Genomic DNA, 18,949 nt, shown 5'->3' with positions numbered 1-18,949 from the left:
GGGAGGTCGGACTGGATGTCAAAAGAGGGACGTGTCACCAAGACAACGGCCAGGGTACGTATGAACTTCTTTTACTTACAATCGCTGCGTTCCACTGCGGAAACACTGCCCAAAAGGGCTGCCCCTTCTCTCTATCCAGCATTGATAGAGAGAAGGGGCTGCCGATTAGTGCAGAGAAAACGGGTCCGTAAATATGGGTGGAATACTGGTGCCAACAGAACCATATTTACGGGCACGGGTCCATAAATATTGGTGGAATACGGGTCGAATACGTGTGACAAAGGACCCGTATTTATGCCAGTATTTACTGGAGGAAAAAAATAAGTTTGTGTGCATGAGGCCTAATTGGCTTTTTTCTATTCAGTGGCGTTGGCCATTTTTGCAAATGTGACAACAGGAAGTGCAGCCATATTGGTCGTCGCTGCTGAATTACTGATGGTAAACTGTTTTTCTGTCTGCATTTATTTCTGAGAAGCTCATTTAAAAGTGACAGCAAATATGGCCGCCGCAACCGAAGAGAAAGAATTACGATATCTCTGTAAGTAAAAGAAACATCATTACCAAAGTTTGGCAGCTGCTCTAACTTCTGATTTACAGATATGTAGCACAATCTTACATTTTATGTGTTTGGTACATCTAAATGGGCAACACTATATGGCAGCCCCATAGAAAGCGAATGACGCGGTGGCCGAGTATGCTCCATTCACATAGGACATTCCGGGACCCCCGTTCTTGGGATTGATGGGGGTTCCAGCGGTCAGACTCCCACCAATCAGACATTTATCACCTATCCTGATCATAATGAGAATACCCCTTTAATTATTAATGTAATTCCTAAACGGCAGTTAACTGGCCACCCCTACGGTATCTGCGATTTCCCCCCAAAAATACTTTTCTTTACTTCAGTTTTGATCCAGATATTGAAGCAAAGCCTCAGCTGTGAGAAGTGTTAGGTCTGTACAGATTTTATCCCTTTCGGATGTAAACAAGAATGTTCCCATTCACTGACAGCAAGAAGGGATCTAGGAAATGGTGAGGAATTGGAAAACAAAGGCTGATAGAAAGTTGCAGAACTTTACGTAATAAAAAGCTTTAGTTACATAAAACAGGAAAGATGCTTCAAATGTTGATACGAAAGTAAAAAAAAGCTGAAGTATCTTCATATTATTGCTGGAAGAACAGGGACTGGAGGGAACCAATCATGTTATTCCGTCACTCATAACAATAAGACACCAAAGGAAACGTTCACACTTCCAGCTGAGGACGCCGCTACCGGAACAATGGCTGGAAATGATCCCAGAATCAGTTCCATCCGTCTCGTTACAGTAACAAGGAGCACGACAAATATAGGAAACGCTGAGGCTTTATTTTTCTATTATACATCATTGTTATATTTAATATTTAATCGGATGAGGAATCAAAGAACAATATTTATATGTGAGTTACATAGTTTGTAACTCACTTACTTTGCAGTCCAGTTTGAGCTGGTGGACCAAAAGTCTCTTATTATCACTACTCACCCCCATGTCCACTTCTGACCCACAATTATTTAACAAGCTGCTGACATATTTAGTACAAAGATTGGAATCACTCACTGTGGTCCCTGTTCCCACTGGGACTCGCAATCTAACACGTAGGGTCGCAGAACATGTCATCAGCACTCGCCATCAGCACTTCTGGTGTGGCAGCAAAGGGTCATTGTATGGGGCATGGAACACAATCTGGCACTTATCGGCACTGTATGGGACACTGTGTATATAACAGTGTTGGGCCTGATGGTGCATTGTTTCCTAGTGAAGTTGCACTATATAGCAAGTGGCGCATGTGTGATACTACAGAATGGCACTATTTATCTGGATGTTGTAAGTACTATTTATAATGATGCTGAATGACACTATTATTATACATGATGTCTAACACTATTGATTTGAACTCTGTTTAGTTAATCTGGATTATCTGGATGCTGAATGGTACTATTTATCTAGGGCTGTATAACTCTATTTATCTGGGCACTGTATGTCACTATTTATCTGGGCACTGTATGTCACTATTTATCTGGGCACTGTATGTCACTATTTATCTGGGCACTGTATGTCACTATTTATCTGGGCACTGTATGTCACTATTTATCTGGGCACTGTATGTCACTATTTATCTGGGCACTGTATGACACTATCTGGGCACTGTATGGCACTATTTATCTAGGCACTGTATGACACTATTTATCTGGACACTATATGACACTATCTGGGCACTGTATGACACTATTTATCTGGGTACTGTATGACACTATTTATCTGGACACTATATGACACTATTTATCTGTGCACTGTATGACACTATTTGTCTGGGCACTGTATGACACTATTTATCTGGGCACTGTATGACACTATTTATCTGGGTACTGTATGACACTATTTATCTGGACACTATATGACACTATTTATCTGTGCACTGTATGACACTATTTGTCTGGGTAATGTATGACACTATTTATCTGGGTACTGTATGACACTATTTATCTGGGCACTATATGACACTATTTATCTGGGCACTGTATGACACTATTTATCTGGGTACTGTATGACACTATTTATCTGGACACTATATGACACTATTTATCTGGGTACTGTATGACACTATTTATCTGGGCACTGTATGACACTATTTATCTGGGTACTGTATGACACTATTTATCTGGGCACTGTATGACACTATTTATCTGAGTACTGTATGACACTATTTATCTGGGTACTGTATGACACTATTTATCTGAGTACTGTATGACACTATTTATCTGGGTACTGTATGACACTATTTATCTGGGTACTGTATGACACTATTTATCTGGACACTATATGAGACTATTTATCTGGGTACTGTATGACACTATTTATCTGGGCACTGTATGACACTATTTATCTGGGCACTGTATGACACTATTTATCTGAGTACTGTATGACACTATTTATCTGGGTACTGTATGACACTATTTATCTGAGTACTGTATGACACTATTTATCTGGGTACTGTATGACACTATTTATCTGGGTACTGTATGACACTATTTATCTGGACACTATATGAGACTATTTATCTGGGTACTGTATGACACTATTTATCTGGGCACTGTATGACACTATTTATCTGGGCACTGTATGACACTATTTATCTGGGCACTGTATGACTATTTATCTGAGTACTGTATGACACTATTTATCTGGGTACAGTATGGCACTATTTATCTGGGCACTGTATGTCACTATTTATCTGGGCACTGTATGACACTATCTGGGCACTGTATGGCACTATTTATCTAGGCACTGTATGACACTATTTATCTGGACACTATATGACACTATCTGGGCACTGTATGACACTATTTATCTGGGTACTGTATGACACTATTTATCTGGACACTATATGACACTATTTATCTGTGCACTGTATGACACTATTTGTCTGGGTACTGTATGACACTATTTATCTGGGTACTGTATGACACTATTTATCTGGGCACTATATGACACTATTTATCTGGGCACTGTATGACACTATTTATCTGGGTACTGTATGACACTATTTATCTGGACACTATATGACACTATTTATCTGGGTACTGTATGACACTATTTATCTGAGTACTGTATGACACTATTTATCTGGGTACTGTATGACACTATTTATCTGGGTACTGTATGACACTATTTATCTGGACACTATATGAGACTATTTATCTGGGTACTGTATGACACTATTTATCTGGGCACTGTATGACACTATTTATCTGGGCACTGTATGACACTATTTATCTGAGTACTGTATGACACTATTTATCTGGGTACTGTATGACACTATTTATCTGAGTACTGTATGACACTATTTATCTGGGTACTGTATGACACTATTTATCTGGGTACTGTATGACACTATTTATCTGGACACTATATGAGACTATTTATCTGGGTACTGTATGACACTATTTATCTGGGCACTGTATGACACTATTTATCTGGGCACTGTATGACACTATTTATCTGGGCACTGTATGACACTATTTATCTGAGTACTGTATGACACTATTTATCTGGGTACAGTATGGCACTATTTATCTGGGCACTGTATGTCACTATTTATCTGGGCACTGTATGACACTATCTGGGCACTGTATGGCACTATTTATCTAGGCACTGTATGACACTATTTATCTGGACACTATATGACACTATCTGGGCACTGTATGACACTATTTATCTGGGTACTGTATGACACTATTTATCTGGACACTATATGACACTATTTATCTGTGCACTGTATGACACTATTTGTCTGGGTACTGTATGACACTATTTATCTGGGTACTGTATGACACTATTTATCTGGGCACTATATGACACTATTTATCTGGGCACTGTATGACACTATTTATCTGGGTACTGTATGACACTATTTATCTGGACACTATATGACACTATTTATCTGGGTACTGTATGACACTATTTATCTGGGCACTGTATGACACTATTTATCTGGGCACTGTATGACACTATTTATCTGAGTACTGTATGACACTATTTATCTGGGTACTGTATGACACTATTTATCTGAGTACTGTATGACACTATTTATCTGGGTACTGTATGACACTATTTATCTGGGTACTGTATGACACTATTTATCTGGACACTATATGAGACTATTTATCTGGGTACTGTATGACACTATTTATCTGGGCACTGTATGACACTATTTATCTGGGCACTGTATGACACTATTTATCTGGGCACTGTATGACACTATTTATCTGAGTACTGTATGACACTATTTATCTGGGTACTGTATGACACTATTTATCTGGGCACTGTATGACACTATTTATCTGAGTACTGTATGACACTATTTATCTGGGCACTGTATGACACTATTTATCTGGGCACTGTATGACACTATTTATCTGGGCACTGTATGACACTATTTATCTGGGCACTGTATGACACTATTTATCTGAGTACTGTATGACACTATTTATCTGGGCACTGTATGACACTATCTGGGCACTGTATGACACTATTTATCTGAGTACTGTATGACACTATTTATCTGGGTACTGTATGACACTATTTATCTGGACACTATATGAGACTATTTATCTGGGTACTGTATGACACTATTTATCTGGGCACTGGATGACACTATTTATCTGGGCACTGTATGACACTATTTATCTAGGCACTGTATGACACTATTTATCTGAGTACTGTATGACACTTTATCTGGGTACTGTATGACACTATTTATCTGGGTACTGTATGACACTATCTGGGTGCTGTATGACACTATTTATCTGGACACTATATGACACTATTTCACTATTTATCTGGACACTATATGACACTATTTATCTGGACACTATATGACACTATTTCACTATTTATCTGGACACTATATGACACTATTTATCTGGGCATTGTATGACACTTTATCTGGGTACAGTATGGCACTAATTATCTTGGCATTGTATGACACTATTTATCTGGGCATTGTATGACACTATCTGGGTACTGTATGGCACTAATTATCTGGGCATTGTATGACACTTTTTTTCAGGACCATGTAGATAGAGTTTCTCCAGAATGTTCCATCTACTTTTTGGGTGCTCAATCTCATCAATGGCATGTTTATGACTACTGTGATTTGTCTCCTTCCATCTTGTTGCTGGTCATCTTTAACCTCTTTTTTCCCTTCATCTATACTGACGATAATTGTCATAATGGGTCGTCTTATGATATTATAAAGCATCTCTCGCATCATTTGTGCTATGAGTGGAAGGATTTGCTTGAGTCGAACAAGGATCCTCATGTTTGTTTTCCTTGCCCTCCATGGTATTTGTTCTGTTGAGCCAATCATCACGGGAGTGCCCTGGGTCCGTCGGCTAACTCCATAAAACTCACATAGTTTGTAAATTCTATAAAACATAATTTAAAGTCCCTTTGAAACCACCATTTATTACACATTACCACCCAAAAGGATACAATTATCTAGCATGACGCATAATGTTAATATTCTATTTAAAGTGCAGACAGTAATTAATTCTGCCTAGCTGGAGGTACATGTTTTATTCATGGACATATTTTTGTGAAACTCTTATGATGTAAAGTCTCCATCGCTGGCTGCCCGCAAGATGTGTCACAACTTTTGACAAACCTATAAATATTTCATGAGCTCTGTAGGAAGCGCAGGCTTGTGCCAGGTAGGTAATCCTTTTCAGAGTGTAGGTGGCAGAGTGCGTGGTATTGATATGCATGGATGTGATTTACAGTCTGCAGTGGTAGTGATATTGTTTTAACCCCTCTTTCACATTTGCATAGATATAACAATGAAAGAGTATTGAAAGCGAGGGAGAATGTATTTGTCGAAAATATGTACAGTACTGTGCAAAAGTTTTAGGCAGTTGTGGAAAGATGCTGCAAAGTAAGAATGCTTTCAAAAATAGTTATGTTAATAGTTTATTTTATTTTTTATCACTTAACATAATACAAAGTGATTGAACAGAAGAGAAATCTAAATCAAATCAATATTTGGTGTGACCTCCCTTTGCCTTCAAAACATCATCAATTCTTCTAGGTACACTTGCACATAGTCATGGATTTTGTCGGATTATAGTCAGGTGTCTGATTAACTAATTATATCAAAAGGTGATAATGATCATCATTTTCATATGTAGGTTGAAACACAGTCATTACCTGTAACAGAAGCAGCTGTGTAGGAGGCTTAGGAAGGATTTGAGGTAGCGACATCCACAGTGGATCTGTGGTTAGTTCTCCAAAATGTTTGGAGCAACGTCCCTGCTGAGTTCCTTCAAAAACGGTGTGCAACTGTACCTAGAAGAATTGATGCAGTTTGAAGGCAAAGGGTGGTCACACCAAATATTGATTTGTTTTAGATTTCTCTGTACATTCACTTTGTAATTTGTTAATTGATAAAAAAAACTATTGACACATTTTTTAAAGCATTCGTATTTGAGGCACTTTTACACAACTGCCTAAAACTTTTGCACATTACTGTATGTAACAGTGATACCAATTAAAGGGGTCTTCCAACCACAGATATTGATAGCATGTTTTTACATATAATAATAAATTTTACATATAACAATACATTTCTGGTATTCTCCTTATCAGTCTCATTGGTTTAGTGGTTAATGCATAATAGGGTGGTAAAATAATTAATGGGTAATGCTCTAGGGTGGTTATGGGCTAATACCTAAAATGTGTGGTGTTTTAGGATGATCAAGGGGTAAATAGTATTTTCTGCAGTGGACAGTAAAGCACTAAAGTGCACATTAAATTTATTCTAAATAGGTCAAAAATGCCATACTGATTAATTTAAGAGAATATATTTATAGTGGTCAGAGCTCTGTGGGATATAGTCCACGCCTTATTCCCTACACAAAGACTCAAATGATAAAAATTCTGGCATTCTGACGCCACCACTAGGGGGAGCTCACTGAAGAAAGATTAATAAAGCTCACATTGTACTCGATTTAGAAATTATTATGTAAGGAGCTCCCCCTAGTGGCAGCTGCCGTCAGAAAGAATGTTATCATTTAAATCTATGGATGTGTAGTTACTTCTCTTGAGCAGTGCTTGAAGGTAGGAGGCAGAAGGGTGCATACACAGTATAGCGGCCGTGCTGCATTCACTTGAATAGGATCTGCGGTAACCCAGCACCGGCGCTATACTGTGACCAGAGCCATCTACACTGCATAGCTTACAATCCTGAAGGCAGCCGGAGCAGCTGATCAATGCGAGGTCCGGGTGTCGGACTCCCACCAATCATATTCTGATGACCTATCCTGTGGATAAGTCATCAGTATGAAAAACCGCCCCATGACCAGACAACCCCTTTAATATCTGACATTACGCCACACAGTGAATAGCATCATAAAAAACGGACTGGAATGTTTATATTAAACTGGATATGTCCACCCAGGGGTGTAACTAGTGGGTAGAGGAGGGGGCTGGCAGGGCATGTGCACCTGGTCCTGGATGCACAAACAACTCATTGGCTTCTATGAGAATGTTGTGGGCGTGCTCTGTGACTCACTCTGCTGGGAGGGAGAGGAGGAAGGAGAAGCTGAACTGTCATCACCCATTATATAAATATATATATATAGTGACGTAAAAAAGTAATAAAATACCATAAAAGTTTTAAAAAATTATGATTAACATAAAAGTTGATTTAAGCAATAGGTCATGTTGTGGCGATACCTCCCTTTAAGACCATATAGTTGTGCTGTGACCATCCTTCTTATCGTACTCTCATATTGTGTATATATTTTTTTGCACAAAACTAGAGTGTAACCAAGTGTATTAGTTCTTATTCCAAGCTACCCACCGGCTGCGGGAGTCATCGCACTGCGAGTTCTTAAAGGTCATGATTTACACAACTAATTGCTTAAGTAACTAGAAAATTGAGGAGAGAAAGGTCACACTGTCGGCTTTTATTGTGCATTTATTTTTATCTGATCATTAAAGCTCCGTATCAAACGCCTGAGCAAACGTTAAATATTTTATATACGTTGTATCCTGGGGCGAGCGTTCTAGGTCAGTGTCTCATATCTAATGACTACAATTAAGGTTTAGTTCATTTACCCTCGTTTGTGTACACCAGCGATCTCCAACCTGTGGCTCTCTAGCTGTTAAGATACTACAACTCCCAGTATGCTAGGAGTCGTAGTTTTACAACAGATGAAGAGCTCCAGTGTTCACCATACATGTACATAGAGAAAAGCCTTATCAATAAATGAGTTCATCATGGGGTTCTCCCTTCTCCCCTCATATCCCTGTCTATTAGTGAGAGTGCGCTCTTATTGTCACAAACCTTACAGAGACGACAAAGCTGATCCCGCTCTGTTCAGGGCATTTATCGGGGAATTTATAGGGGAACTTTGGCTGCCACTTATGAGAATGTTTTATGTGGCACCTGTAACTTGCCACAGTGTTCATATGTCTGGCGTACCTAGAGGGGCCACACGTTGGTATTATTTGAGAACAGTATGGTGGTTGTATATGAGCAAAGCATGGTGGTATTATTTGATCACAGTATGGCAGTATTATTTGGGCACTGTATGGTGGTATTATTTGAGCACAGTATGGCGGTATTATTTGAGCACAGCATGGTGGTATTATTTGAGCACTGTATGGTGGTATTATTTGAGCAGAGTATAGTGGTATTATTTGAGCACTGTATGTCGTTCCTATTTGAGCACTGTATGTTGGTTTTGTTTGAGCACTGTATGTTGGTATTGTTTGAGCACTGTATGTCAGTATTATTTGAGCACTGTATGGTGGTATTGTTTGAGCACTGTACGTCGGTCTTATTTGGTCAGTGTATGGTGGTATTATTTGATCACTGTATGGTGGTATTATTTGAGCACTGTATGGTGGTATTATTTGAGAACAGTATGGTGGTATTATTTAAGCACAGTATGGCGGTCTTATTTGAGCAATGTATGTTGGTATTGTTTGAGCACTGTATAGTGGTATTGTTTGAGCACTGTATGTCAGTCTTATTTGGTCAGTGTATGGTGGTATTATTTGAGCACTGCATGGTGGTATTATTTGAGCACTGTATGGTGGTATTATTTAAGCACGGTATGGTGGTATTAATTGAGCACAGTATAGTGGTATTATTTGAGCACTGTATGTCGGTCTTATTTGAGCACTGTAGGGTGGTATTATTTGAACACTGTACGGTGGTATTATTTAAGCACAGTATGGCGGTATTATTTGAGCAGAGTATAGTGGTATTATTTGAGCACTGTATGTCGGTCCTATTTGAGCACTGTATGTTGGTATTGTTTGAGCACTGTATGTCGGTATTATTTGAGCACTGTATGGTGGTATTGTTTGAGTACTGTATGTCGGTCTTATTTGGTCAGTGTATGGTGGTATTATTTGATCACTGTATGGTGGTATTATTTGAGCACAGTATGGTGGTATTATTTAAGCACAGTATGGCGGTCTTATTTGAGCAATGTATGTTGGTATTGTTTGAGCACTGTAAGTCGGTATTATTTGAGCATAGTATAGTGGTATTGTTTGAGCACTGTATGTCAATCTTATTTGGTCAGTGTATGGTGGTATTATTTGAGCACTGCATGGTGGTATTATTTAAGCACGGTATGATGGTATTATTTGAGCACAGTATAGTGGTATTATTTGAGCACTGTATGTCGGTCTTATTTGAGCACTGTATGTCGGTCTTATTTGAACACTGTACGGTGGTATTATTTGAACACTGTACGGTGGTATTATTTAAGCACAGTATGGCGGTATTATTTGAGCACTGTGTAGCAGTATTATTTGAGCACTCTATGGTGGTATTATTTGAACACTGTATGGTAGTATTATTTATCCACAGTATGTTGGATTTATTTAAGCACAGTATTGCGGTATTATTTGAGCACTGTATGGTGGTATTATTTGAGCACTGTATAGTGGTATTTGAGCATTGTAGGGCGATAATGTTCGAGCACAGTATGGCGGTAATATTCATGCACTGTATGGTGGTATTTTTTAAGCACAGTATGGCGGTATTTGAGCACTGTATGGTGGTATTTACTAAGGCATTGTGTGGCACTTCTACTGTGCAATATATTATTTTTGCAGGTTATGGTGGTGGCACTGTCTAGCATTATTTAGTTATAACTGGCCAATGTTTGCCACTGTTATTTGGGCACTATACTGTATGACACTGATAATTAGACAATGTATGGTTATTTGTACACTGTACACCACTGAACACCGTATGTGGAGGGGCAATGGAGGTTATTGCATAGGGAATCATCCAACAAAAGGCATGTTAAAATGGTACTCCAACTTCTATGAGGCTGAACATTAATAAAGGGTAACTTTCATTTGAAAAAACTTCTGACATACCATAGTGACATGTTAAAAGTCTTGATCAGGGGGTCCGGGTCCTCAGACCATCACCGATCTCTGAAATGAGGTGGCAGAAGTGCACAGCTGAGCACCGTGCCCCTTCAGCTATGATCAGCTCTACTACGCAGCTCTCCACCAGTCAACATTTTTTTCGTTTTAGCATTTCCAGCAAAAGTTGTTTAATAATGGCGGCTTACTTTTTATTCCAGTCCAAGACCCCTTTAAGGCCAAAAATGGGTAGAGTCTGGTATTGCATCTCAGACCCATTGAAGTGAATAGGGCTGAGCTGCAATACAACACAAATCCTAAAGACAGGTGTGGCTTAGCCATGTTTTTTCTCAATCCAGGACAAACCCTTTAACGTTTCTTATTGTGACTGCATCAATGTCAAATTTTAAATTACTTTCCAATATCTAGTTACCCCCCCCCCCCCCCCCACACACACACACACACACACACACACACACAAAACCCCATCTGAGGTGTCCACCTTCTGTAACATAGCAGGTCAGTACAAGTCATGCCTCAAGATAATAACAAGATTAGGACCTCAGGGTGCAGGGCCAGATCAAGACTGGTGAAGGCCCTTGGGCACATTTTTTTGTATAGGCCCCAACCCCAGCGACCGTTTTCCTTAAGTTTAGCTGGCCAAACACATTAGATCAGTTTTACCAGATGCCACCAATGTTCATGAGTATGTATGGGTACAGCCAAGCTGTTCCCCGATGTCTTCTGTTGGGTCAAACAAAATTGGACATATTGTCTTGAATTTAACCATTAGATTCCTCCGAGCCAGCAGAGCAGGGAGATGGGCTTTGGTGCTCCAAAACGAAAGGGGTTCCGACTCCATGTCTTGCTGCTCGGAGCATCTGCAAAGCTCTTGAGGTAACTGGGTGGTCGAGCCCCCTGGACAATTGCCCCTTCTGACCTGCCTATTGTCCAGGTGCTACAGAATTTAAGAAAGACATAGCAGAGCTGGAAGGGTTTCATATTATCTGGCTTGATTGCCGCACTCTTTGACTGATTGGTGGGATCTTTTGGAATGTCACCTGTCTGTACCCCATTGTACCCTTAAGCCTGGTCATAAATGTGAGCTCGACTGTTTCTTAAATTCCCCATAGTCTGTTGAGCTCAAAGGCACACCAGGAAACGCAGGACCCTTTTTCACTTGATAGATAGGTGTCCCATTGGTGGGGCTTCCAATATTTGTTGCATATTCTTAGGATATACCATAAATGACTATAGTCGGAATTCTCCTTTAGTTTTCTTAATACTGTATTACTTCTCTTTTATCGTTTTCAGCTGGTGCTTCCGGAGTATTCCATACACAGCCTGTTCTGCATAATGTTCCTATGTGCCGAAGAATGGTTAACACTCGGGCTGAATACCCCATTGCTTTTCTACCACATTTGGAGGTAATTACTTTCTATGACTCAATTTACGACAGTGACTCCCATTAATCCAACATTATCTGGGGTGCTCTGTACATATAAGTATAAGTTAGACCTAAACACAATAATAGTGGGCGGGGCTGTGACTACCTCTCATTAATTTTTAGCACTTGGTGGAGGCTTTGTTCACACGGCGCTCAAAAAAAACTACGTGTAAACGCGTAAAAAACGTTAGCGTTTTTGCAGAGCGCTTTTTAAAGTACAGGTGTTTTTAACGTGTTATTTACCACGTTCTCAGCGTCTTTTTTGGGCACGTAATTAGGACTCCCATTGACTATGGGAATTAGGCGTGTTTTCGGCGCGTTTATGTCGCGTTTTACTCACCAGGAATTTACCTGATGCTGATTTTTAACACGACACATTATTTAAACACGCGCGCATAAAAAAAAACGGGTCGTATGCACTGCAATGCGTTTTCCCATTGATGCCAATAAGAAGCTTAAAGCATGCGTTTTTAACGCGTTTTTCAGCACGGAAGACTCAGAAAAAACACGTCACATACATGCTATGTGAACAAGGCCTTACAATTGCACAAAATACATACATTTAAAGGGGTTGTCCTGGCTCCATGCCAGTATCTGTTTACTGTGCTGCAGTGATTGGTTGCAGCGGTGTGACGATGTGATGTCATCGCTGCAACTCAGTAAACATAGACCGGCGGTAACACCGGAGCAGCAGCGCTAGAGCGCCAGGGGATTTAACTGGTAAGTTATGCTTCTTTAATTATTTGTTGGCATTCCCCCTCCTTGGCCCGTTTTTTGGTGATCCCGGACAACCCTTTTAATGAACACATTTTTAAAATGTACAATGTAGGATCAGGAACTAATTGACCATTAAAGGAGTGTAAATTGCCTCCCCTTTTTTTTCATAAATCAGTAGTACATGTGAATAAACGAAACTTTGTAATATATTTTATTAGAAGAAAATGGTATCTTCCTCACCGTTGCAGCAGCCTTTAGTTCCCCTTTACCTCCCTGCAGGCGCTCTGTACATGTTCAGAAACCTTGACAGTCGCCTCCTGACCTAGAGTAGTGCAGTAAATAGAAAATAAGGTGGAGGGGAGAGGAGGGGGATGCAGCTGCAATATCTTTGTGTGATTCTGCTGTGAGAGGGAAGTGGAGCAGCACATCTCTTCTGCCCACTCAGCGGGCATGGATATGGTTACACCCGACATTTCTGACCGAATAAAGACAAGCAGTTGTAATTTGCATTCATATTGACATGACGTACTGTGGGTCTATGCACCATGTTTACTTGTCATCTTTCTTATCTGTCATCAGGTACTTCCACTGTCCGGCAGACAGCTCAGAGTTGGCGTATGACCCACCTTTAGTAATGAATGCCAACACCTTGAGTTATTGTCAGAAAGAAGCCTGGTGCAAACTAGCATTTTATCTCCTCTCCTTCTTCTATTATCTATACTGGTAAATTACAAGTTTCTGACTTATTTCTGTGCAATATATGAAATAATCATATATCTACTCATTGATACTAACAAAAGGGGTGGGGCTGTGACAACCTTTCAGTCATTCACTTTATTAAAGGGACACTCTTGCTTGGTCTTCTCCATCTGGGTATTTCTTTGATGCAGGGGCAGTTAAAGGGGTTGTCTAATTTAGAAAACCCATTTTCATAGGATTCACAGTTTAGGATCCTCATCTCTTGGGCAGAGTTGAGAGCGGTTACATAGAGAGTTCCTCACTCTGGAGGACCCGTCCTGTCCTACATTACCCATTGATTTGAATGGGCACTGAGTAATGTTACATTTTTCCTGTGGTGGCACTGCAGGGAAATTGAGCACTTAGGGCTTGTCCACACGTAACGGATTTACTGCGGAAAATAGTGCAGATTTTTCAGCGTTTTTCTGGTGTGTTTTTTCAAGGCCTGTGTGATGTTGATATTTCTTCTTCCTGTGACGTAATTTCCACCCCCTGTAAGAAATTCTGCAGCGTTTTCACAGCAAATTACGCAGTACATTGTAGTTTGTTCCTCATTGACTTCTATAGGGAAAAAAATGAAGGCAATCAGTCCACTTTTCACAGCAATAATTTACACGTTGCGGAAATAAAATTATGCGCTGTAGGGGAATTTCTGGACGGAATTTTTATGGGGCATCAAAGGGGGCATTATACTGTATGGGGGTTGCTATGAGGGCATTATACTGTATGAAGCAGCTATGGGGGCATTATACTGTGTGGGGCAGCTATGGGGGCATTATGCTGTATGGGGGCATCTGTGTGGGCAATATACTGTATGGGGGCATTTGTCTGGGAATTATACTGTATGGGGCAGCTATGGGGGCATTATGCTCTATGGGGGCAGCTAAGGGAGCATTATGCTGTATGGGGCAGCTATGGGGGCATTATACTGTATGGGGGCATCTGCGTGAGCATTATACTGTATGGGGGCATTTGTGTTGACTTTACACTGTATGGGTGCATCTATGGGGCATTATACTGTGTGGGGCAGCTATATGGTCATTATACTGTGTAGGGGTTCTATGGAGGCATTATACTGTGGGGAGGCACTATGGGAGCATGATACTGTGTGGGCTGAACCGGGTGTGTATGGGCGGGGATTGGGCAGTGTTAGAGGTGTGTCTTAAAAGGAAAACATTTGCCATGAGGTTGTCTCTCTTTGTGATACTTGAAAGTTGGGTGGTATGGATATATTAACCCCTAGATCACCAGGGATAAAAGATATTAACCCCTAACCACCCTAGATCACCAGGGATATAAGATATCAACCCCTAACAACCCTAGACCATCAGGAGTAATATGTATTAGCCCCTAAAACACCTCAAACCACAAGGGAGATAAGCATTTACCCTAAAGTCACCCTAGACCACTAAACCCTGGGGCGGGGGTAAGTTTTAAGCCACTTGCCTAATAGGGCATATGGACAGGGAGGACAACTTCTTTAAAGGGGTTTTCCCATCTTCGACATTGGGAGTTATGGAAACAGCATAGCACAGTGAACTATGCTGTTTCCATAGCTCCGAAGTTCCGGAAATAGCGTTACTCACCGTTCTACGCTGCTTCAGTAACTCCCATTCAATTCCAAGGAAGTTACTGAAACAGCATAGCTCAACTGTTTCCGTAACTCCCGACCACCTAACCAGTAAGTGGCCGGGAGGCAGTGGGAGCCGAGCAAGGTAGAACAGGGTTTAGGGGGGCCAGTTCTAGAGATAGATGTGGGTCCCAGAGGTGGGACCCTCATCTATCGGACATTTATGGCATATCCTGTAGATATGCCATAAATGTCCAAGATGGGAAAACCCCTGACTAGCTGCATACATGTGAAGTATCGGTAGCATGCATTTCTGTTGGTGGGGGACCCCTGTATGACATTCAGGCCCTAATTGAGTATATGGACAGGGCGTCTTCATGAGACTTCATGACTAACAATGTCTTCTCTTTGTTTCTCTAGTATGATATACACTTTAATGAGTTCCTAAAGGTGGAAGATGCGGGCTTGCTTGGCTTAGACATCACCTATGTGTCCACCTACTTCACTGTACGGTAGAGAACTCTGGTGGATCAGATATGGTGGCCCTGGAGATCTGAGAACGTTCTAACCTTGGATGGTATAAATATGTGTATATGTTTAGCTACAAACTAAAGAATTGACCACACCGGTGGCCAGGAAGCTGGGGATCGTCAAGTACTACCCTCATTATCCGATGAATGACATTCATTACGGGATTATAAACTTTGTCGCCAAGTTCTTGGACGAGCAGTTCCCCATGGAGATGTGGTCTACAAGACGGTTGACATCATGGAGCGTCCCAACATCTTTTACATTTTTTTAGATATGTCTCTTCTCTAATGCAATATTATGTTTTATGCTGATGTCAATGTCATATTCAGCATGGGGAGCTGACTGGGGACTATGCTAATGGGGGGATTTGCTTACATCCTTATGCTTATTATCATCGTAAGCTTCAGATGTCACTACACGGAGATTCCTAATGGACAGGTAATTCCTTCTGAGAAGCGCCGGCTCCGCTCTACCTGCCACAAGTGATTACGGATTATTTTTCCATTCGTCAGCCTCGCATGTGTTCAATTAAGTCATCTCTGAGTTGGTATTGAATTATCATTTACTACGTGCTGTGCACTTGGATTGCAAATGGGTTGTAGGGCCGAGAATTTCTATTTTGTATATCAATTAGTGTTAGTTTATACTGAGTAATAACTGTTCTAAGCCTATCCATAGACAAACCTATAACCCGGGCGGATCCTTGCTATTTAAAGGCTATGTACACCTTTAAAAACCTTTTATTTTATTTTTTTTTATAAAAATTTCTTATTTGATACATTTACTAAAAATAATTTTTACTTTTTGAGATACAGCTGCTTTGGATCCTGTATACAGAGCAGCTCTATCTTGCGCTGAGACCTGAATCCGTCAGGTCAGTGTGACTGACGGGTTCAGTGACAGCGGGTTGGATCGATCTGCAACCGATCATCTAAGTTCATAACACAATCTGACACGATCCTTCGTGTCGGAGACAAACAGGACCCGCTTTCACTGAACCCGTCAGTCCGCGCACCTGACGGATTCTCGTCTCAGTGCAGGATACAGCTGTTCTGTATACAGGACACAAAGCAGCTGTATCTTTAAAGGTAAAAATTATTTTTACTAAAAAGTAATTACAAAGTTGCACCAAAAACACTGATACACATTTCTAAAAAAAAAAACAATGATTTCAACGTTGTACATAGCCTAGGGGTTTTACAGATTTGTGTCAACCAAGCTTAATCATTGTATAATGAAAGTTCTGCCACCAATATACTTTGTGTTTTTCCCCCACCATTTATAGGAGCTCAGCTTGCTGTCAGTGAAAGGAAACATTCAGGTCTACACCCAATGGATAAAAAAAAAACAACTCCTAAAATCAGGTCCATTTGACACAGCTGCACAGGTCGTTAAAGGGGTCGTAACCCATTAATCACCAAGCCTGTTTGGGCCTTATAAAGTAAATTTTTTCGTTTTCAGCCATAACCTTTTATTTTTTTCCATTGATGTGGCTGAATAAGGGCTTTTTTTTTTTTTTATGCAGGATGAATCTTTTTTTTTTTTTTTTTTTCAGGGACCATTTGGGAGTACAGACATAAGTGTTTTATTTATATTGTTTTTTTGAAGGGCGGATACAGATAAAAGCGATTTTATCAGTGTTTATTTTTGTTTCCTTTTTATACTGTTTATGGTTTACACTAAATAACCTGTTAAATCAATTCTTCAGGGTACTAAAGTTGTGGGGATACCAAATACATGTTTGCTTACTGTTTTTATGTAAGCGCAAAAAATTTTTTTTTACCATTCTTTTTTTTAATCCCATTAAGTGATTACTATAATTTATTATATATCAGTTTGCTAATACATTATGCTGTGTGTCATTATGCCTGGGCTGTGTAAAAGAGTGCCGATCAACCAGACAGCTCATTGATCGGCACTCATTTGCTCCTTTCACAAGAAGCTGTGGAAGGGGACGAACGTTCGTTACTCCGATCGCTCGTCCCCATACGTTATTATCATGTCGGCGGCGCGTCTCCCTGTTTACAGACCACGATGTGCTGCCGACAACGATAATATTTTAGGCATTTAAAATGATGCAATCAACCGATGTACGAGCTCGTTCTTCCGCTGATCGTTGCCCTGTTTACACGGGGCAATTATCGGGAAGGAGCGTTCTGTTTGCTCGATAATTGGCTGGTGTAAAAGTGCCTTTACTGTACAGGGGAAGCCTGTTGATGCAATCTAAGGGGGTGGTGATCATGTTGTGAGTCACTATTGACCATGGCGATCAGAGGGTTGGTGGAACCTTATAGCAGGAGCTAAGCTCCAGGGTGGCTCCAGGGCGGCATGGGGCACCCGTACAGGACTCATTCTACAACTCTGTAAAAAGGCAGCGCTGTAGAATAAGGCCCTTTAATGACCGCTGTTTTATTGGCGATCAAGAGGTTAAGAATCTTGGTCTAATCAGGGAGATTTACTAAGCAAAATGCACCAGAATTGTTAAGTACATGAAAAGCCCCAAATGTATTATGTGTTTTAGACACTAATGGTACCTTCCGCAACTGTATTGTAAAGTGTCCAGAAAAGGGGCGTGGCTAAGAGGAGTCATAAGGGTAAGGCCCTGAAACGGTCGCAACGCGGCTAACAACGGCGCCGGCAGCAAGCTTCATTTACATAAAACTGTAAAACCCCATTTTAAAATATTTCATATTAGTGTCAAACCCAATAAAAGCTATGTTTAGCGTCGCAAACATATTTTTCCCCAAAGCCTCTGAAATAAAATTTGCAGCAGCTTTGCTACTAGTCTGGATTCAAAATTTCCAAACATTTTGTGTCTACAGCTCATATGCATTCCGCTGTGTCTCCATGGTAACAGACTACGAACCCTATGTAGTCTAATCCTGCAGTCATACTCCTTTTCAGCAGTTGCCAATTACATTACATTCTGTAGGTTGGCAAGAACTAGGGGATAGATAAAAAGGAGTATGACTGCAGGATCAGACTACACAGAGTTTATTTGTAGTCTGTTAT

The 18,949-nt window shown here is 40.4% G+C and overlaps 1 protein-coding gene across 1 annotated transcript in view; it reads left to right on the top strand.

Annotated features, from left to right (window-relative positions):
* The window catches only part of CNIH3 (cornichon family AMPA receptor auxiliary protein 3), an 86,909-nt gene extending 70,200 nt beyond the window's left edge, over positions 1-16,709 (top strand). The window contains exons 4-6 of the mRNA XM_075864614.1: positions 12,249-12,361; positions 13,678-13,821; positions 15,827-16,709. Of these exons, the coding sequence (XP_075720729.1) occupies positions 12,249-12,361; positions 13,678-13,821; positions 15,827-15,854 (285 nt within the window). The 3' untranslated portion in view covers positions 15,855-16,709. The remainder of the gene's footprint in view (positions 1-12,248; positions 12,362-13,677; positions 13,822-15,826) is intronic.
* Positions 16,710-18,949: the final 2,240 nt, after the last annotated feature.

Source organism: Rhinoderma darwinii, chromosome 4 (assembly GCF_050947455.1).
Source record: "Rhinoderma darwinii isolate aRhiDar2 chromosome 4, aRhiDar2.hap1, whole genome shotgun sequence".
NCBI lineage: Eukaryota > Metazoa > Chordata > Amphibia > Anura > Rhinodermatidae > Rhinoderma > Rhinoderma darwinii.
Note: the sequence above shows the minus strand (reverse complement) of the source record. Positions and strands in the feature narration are given on the sequence as shown.